General features: G+C 34.8%; 1 protein-coding gene across 1 annotated transcript; it reads right to left on the reverse strand.

The window, feature by feature from the left end:
• Positions 1–1,800: 1,800 nt before the first annotated feature.
• Positions 1,801–3,375, reverse strand: LOC129319393 (RNA-binding protein involved in heterochromatin assembly dri1-like). Its single transcript, XM_054964450.1, has 4 exons — positions 3,134–3,375; positions 2,706–3,043; positions 2,112–2,176; positions 1,801–1,981 (listed from the first exon to the last, which is right to left on the reverse strand). Exons 1-4 carry the CDS (start codon positions 3,356–3,358, stop codon positions 1,968–1,970), a joined length of 642 nt encoding a protein of 213 aa, XP_054820425.1. The 5' UTR covers positions 3,359–3,375; the 3' UTR covers positions 1,801–1,967.
• Positions 3,376–6,000: the final 2,625 nt, after the last annotated feature.

Raw genomic sequence — 6,000 nt, forward strand, 5'->3', positions numbered from 1 at the left:
GGTATAACGAAAATCAGTTTTCAAGATCAAATAAAGCTGGATAAATCATATTTAGAACTCTCACATGTATATTGTGAAAAAGATTGATCTTAACGATTGTTTCTTGATTTATAGGGTCATATTTATTCAATTCATGATGAAAATCCAGTAACTCTAGCATGGCTAAGTAAATGAACTAAAGTACTGAAAACGCAATTCTAAGTGATAAAATCTTAGAGAAAACATGTGACATTGACATTTTACACATCCAATCACCACGCCTTCGATTAGCTGGGAGGGGAATGCTAGTGTTGGTACTGGGTTGATGATGACCAAGACAGTAAGCACCACATCCACAGCACCTTGATTTGATGGCATAGTTGAGAGCTCCACAATACAGAGCGGGGCAAAACCAATCTCCTATTCAATGCTCCAGAAATAACAACGTTCCTATTCATTGCATAATGGTTAATACCTCCAATCTTGGGGTACCCACAACGTTGGCACCACGATCTTTTATTGAGATTAACATGCCCGCAAGCATCACAGATCCAACCATTGTGATTATCTCCCCCATTTTCACCGTTTATAAACAAAAGATTGAGAGAGAAAGACAGGAAGAAGAGCACAAGGATAGAGAAAACCAAATGATCAACTTCTTCATCAGCTTTTTTATAGAATTATAACTGATATAACTAAGTTCATTATTAACTGCTCTAACCACCGACCCAGCTTCACATTACAAAGAAAAGCATATTCTTTTCATTTCTTTCTTTTCTTTCCTTTGATGTCTTATCTAAATCTCCCTAAAAATAGAGAATAGATATGTGTTCGGATTCAGTAAGTGGAGCAAAATCCTCGCACTCCATGCATGTAGCTGCAATGGCATCGTTTTTGCAACGATATGAAATGAGCCGTTAAAACTGTCCGCATTTGACTTAAACCATCCCTCTGCTTTTGAACAGGAGTATCACATTCGGATCCCACTTTGACTTGCTTTGGTGTTTGTGGGACGTACATGTAGGATTTTTGGTCTTAAAAAAAAAAAAAAAGCTTTTCAATCAAGTTTGAAAATAATAAGAGTGATTAGTCTCTTATAACATCATAAATTAAAATTCAATTTATAGCAGAAAGAAATAGTACTCAGCTATGATTTGAATAGTATTAGTACTTTCAATAAAATGACACAAGTGCACAGTAAAAAAACTTGAGGTTTCAAGTTATTGGTCACATGTATTTCTTGGTTTAATTTTTGGGGAAAAAATGTGAGGACCTTCAAAAGCCATTAGTAACAGTTAAATCAAAAGTTTTAAAAATTTTAAAAAATAATAACTAAAATCTTTTGAATTTCTTGATAGAAAGGCATGCTTATGATTACTAAAAGGAAGAACAAAGGTATGTTAGAAATTTTTCGGAATTCAATTTGAAAGGGAGAAAAATCCAGAGAGGTTGATTTTTCCAAATATGTCATATATATGAATATTGGAAGTTTTTAAAAATTCAATTGGAGGACAAAAAAGTTCAAAGATAGGTCGATTTCTTCAATTATCATTTTTACAAAGGAAAACCACTGCGGGGGGAAAAAATGAAAGACCAGTTAGAAATTTTTGGAGATTCAATTGGTTAAAAAACGAATCAAGGGAAGGTTTAAAAAAAAAATCTTATTCTTATCGAGAATCTTTTACGTTCTAAGTTCAAAGTTTGGACCACTCCAGCAAAATTAGCCCAAATTATACAAATGTTCCCCACCCGCAGGCACGCGCACTCCCTCCCTCTCCCTCACTCGCGCAATGATATATTAGAAGACCGAGCAAATAAGAATAACAAAGTACTGGAAAATGTTCTCAGTGCCAGAACATGGCCATATTTCTAACACACGGCTTTTATCTTTTACAATCTAAGGCTCTAACAAAAGAGAAATAATCTTGCATTTCTTGACGAGGAAACACGTGCGAACATTCTGCAATATGGGATTTTCTGAAATGCTCTCAGTTTGCACGCCCTGAAATACAAGTTATAAATGTGTCAAGGAATAACTTACTCTCATTGAACACCACTTGCTAATAAGTGATATCTTTCCTATGACTAAACTATCTTTTCGATACAGTCACTAGTAATTAAACTCTTCTCACCATAATCATTTGGTATTTTGCACTTGAAGCATTCTTCCCTATTAGCGTAGTTATGGGCTCCGCAGCTGTTACATCAAAAGAAAACAAATTGAAGAACAAGAATATGTGAAAGACAGAATGATAAAGTCCCAGCTCTCTTGTAACTTAGAATGTGAGTCACTTCGTTTATATTGACCTATTTTTGTTGTATTCCTCACTCAGATTGATAACCTCTATCTGGCTTTACCTCACAATTAGCCATTGTACAAAAAAGAAGTCTGCCTTACCCTCTAGGTGGATGTAAAGGAGAAACATGATTAAAATCAGTTTTCATGGACTCAGTTAAATTAAAGTGTTATGTTTTTATGGAGTTCATTTTCATTGCCAAAAATAACTCTAACAGCACTGAGCTAAAGCTCATTAATATTGACCATATATATGTGAATTTCTTGATAATATGAGGTCATTCTGTTAAGTTGAAACCATATTCATTTTCTTTCTTGGCATTCCATGATGCAACTATAGAATCAATGAAGCTGAGAGAAAATTACACCATTATTGAAGATATACCATTTTTTCAGAGCTAATTAAACCTGAAAGAAAATGTGAACTGACCTAGAGCACATCCAATCACCAGGCTTCCATCCTGGTGGGGGCATGCTGCTGCCAAGTCCATATCTGTCAGAGACAGCGTTGTCATCTCTGAGAGCATCACACCTAAAGCATCTTGATCGGCTTGCATAGTTGTGAGCTCCACAGTTCTCAGCACTGCAAAACCAGTCTCCTGGCAATGCTTCACTGTTCTTGTTGCTTCCACAAATCAATGACTCAGAACCTCCAAACTTGGGGTATCCACAACGTTGGCATGCATCTCTCCTCCTGAAATTAACATGCTGGCAAGCACCACATAGCCAATCACGTCCGGTGTAGCTCATCTTTGCCAATATACTACTCTGCATCAATGGAGGTCAAAAAGAGCTTAAGCACAGTAATTTATTTCTAGATGGTTGAACAAAGATTGAATATAACATCCTCATATTTACCTTAAGAAGAATGATGAATAACAGAATTAGCTGCCCAGAAATGGTATGACAGATGTGAATAGAGTAATAGTTCAGAAAAAAGCTGGTGATCAAGTAGTTCCTGTGATAAAATCTGCTGCTAGAGTTGGGAGGCTTTATAGACCGATTGTAGTTGAGACTTGGGACAGGGATGTCTCTTTCTGTTTCCTGGTAATCTAATTCTAGAGAGAGCTGTTCCCTGGTCATGTAGAGAAAAGCAGAAATATCTGAAAGGTAGATACTTAGAAATGGTGGGATTGGAAGTGGGCTCGCTCGTTTATTAGGTGGGAAATTATACTGCATATGTACACGCACTATCTTTCCGTCTAAAACCACTCTCTTGTGCTTTTCTTTACGTGATTCCCATGCATTATTGCAGAAGAACATATCCAGGGGAAGAGAGGCAGGTGAAAGACTAAAACAATGTCAAAAATCCCCTTGAACCCCACATGAACTGTAGGTTCTTATGGTAATAGAAGCTCGCCTGGATCCGAACCAACAGGCAAATAAACCTTCACTAGGTAAGCTTTACGGTTAAAGTTTGAGACTTGAAACTTGAAGGTGAAAAAAAAATTAGGGAATCAATTCCTTGTCTCATTCTCATGCACATTCATAACCAAGTTGTGCGTGTTTTCCTTTGTTTGGATCACTTTATGGCAATAATTGAAATGCCATTCGAAGATTCACATCCATTAACAATCTTTTGCTTCTTTTTACTTCTTGTAAGTTTGTGCATGTTGAAATTCTAGAGTGACATGAACAAAACTTTTGTGAGCTAGAACACTACGACATGTGCGCTTATATTGATCGCAGGATAATGCTCTGCAAGATTCTTCACGCGTAGCATGGCCTGCCACATCTTCTTATCATACTTTAGACACAGCAAGCTGCATGTAAGCTAAGCAAACTTTCTCTCATTGCTTTACTTTGTATCCTCTCTCTCTCTCTGTTTTTTTTTTTTAAGGGCGAATGAAGTATTTGGTAGAAAAAAAATTTCTTAGATTAGACGCGACGCGACGCGGCGAGCCGACTCTGAACAGAATGAACATGCGAACCTAGTCATCTTGTCTTTCCAAAAAAGTTATACTTTGGAATCAAAGTCCTTTGTATTAGCTTAATAAGTCAGTTACGGTCAATTAGTCAAAGTTAGAGTTATTGAATGTTTAGTTTAGTGGTTATACTAACTCGTACACGTACTTGTACAAGTGTCGTTATATTCTGCTCTCTGTGCCTTCTTTATATTGTAACCACTGATCAGTTGCAATAAGGATTTAGAGTTTGAGATCCATATTCTCTCTGAACCTATCTTTTGGCAATTTGGACCTCCAAATTACGATGAAAGAGCCAGGGAAAAACTTCTAATATAAAACCTTAACCTCCCCCAACAAATATCTTCCTGGTATGTACGTATTTTCTGAAAGGACAAGGTTTAAATAATATTAGTGGTGTTATCCGTTAATAATAGAATCTAAAAGAAAAGCTCTTTTAAATGACTCAACTATGTAATACTAAATTGTGAAAAATGCAATTTGGATATATCTAGGCTTTAGCTGTCATATATATGCCTCTTGTCAAGTAAAAATGTACACTTATAAATCACATATAAATTCTCAAAATATATTACATTTAGAGTTGGAAAAATAGGTTGAATTCACAGGTTAGCTTACTCAATCTACTAAAGTTGGTAAGTTGGATTGAAAAAATTGACTTTTTTTATAAGTTAGGCTAGCCAAATCTACAAAATTAGTGGGCTAAATGGGTCAACAAGTTAGCCCATTTTTTATTTTTTTTAAAAAAATTATATTACTTTTAGTCATGATATATCTTCTTATGTATATAGACATAATAATGACAATTTAAAAATAAAATTTTTGTTATATGATTTTTTAGTTGTTATAGAAATATGTTGGATATATATTATATGTTAATCTCATAAAATTTATTGATTGAAATTATAAATATGAATTTGTAAGAAAAATAATATAAATTTATGTTCAAATGTTCTTTCTTAACGAGAAAGACAATGCACTTGGGAAAAGAAGATGATTAACAATAAAAATCTAGTAGAATCCCAACCTCCCAAAACTAAGTTAGTTCAGAACCTGTTTGCCCAGCTATGCTGCATCATATTACAAAGATTCATGAAACTCAGTGAGTCTAGGAAGGACCACTCTTTGTTGACGTGGTGTAGAATAGTCAAATCCCACAATGGCATATCAGTGCTTGCATCTTGACCCTTGGTTCGATAAGAAGGAATCCTAATCACACATGCATTTTCATCAGACAGACAGGATGAATATTCCGCACTTGATAACTGAATAGAAATAAAATAATAAAACCACAGACAGCCCACTACTCTATATTCTCATATTTTTGTATGTGATTATTCTCTGAAGGATGCCTAGCTTCTCTCTTTAATAATACTTGGAGAATCCACATCTTGAGGACATTTTTTCTCCAAAAAATATAGCCTTTCATTTGGATTTTTGAATATTCAGTTCTCATTGAAACAGGGTTTAGAACTTCTGTTAGATTACCTCCAAGATGTTCAATCAAAACCCTCAATACAACTGACTCAACGCCTTCATTAACACCTCTGCAAAATTGTATTTTGGCTTTACAAGCACATCAAAAGGTTACTTTTGCCTTTCTCTTTTCTATTCAATAGAATTGTACTTTGATTCTGTGTCTTAATATAACAATAAAATTCATTTCAATAAAGAAACATGAAATTACTTCCAGACTCACTTGTGATAATCACATATATACCTCAAGTTCATCTTGTAAATATATATATATATATGGACAGACAAATTATCAACTAGTTTATAAAAATGCAAATGGCTCCC

This window comes from Prosopis cineraria, unplaced genomic scaffold, assembly GCF_029017545.1.
Source record: "Prosopis cineraria cultivar Desert tree isolate PC_DT_omini unplaced genomic scaffold, ASM2901754v1 PC9, whole genome shotgun sequence".
NCBI classification, from domain to species: Eukaryota; Viridiplantae; Streptophyta; class Magnoliopsida; order Fabales; family Fabaceae; genus Prosopis; species Prosopis cineraria.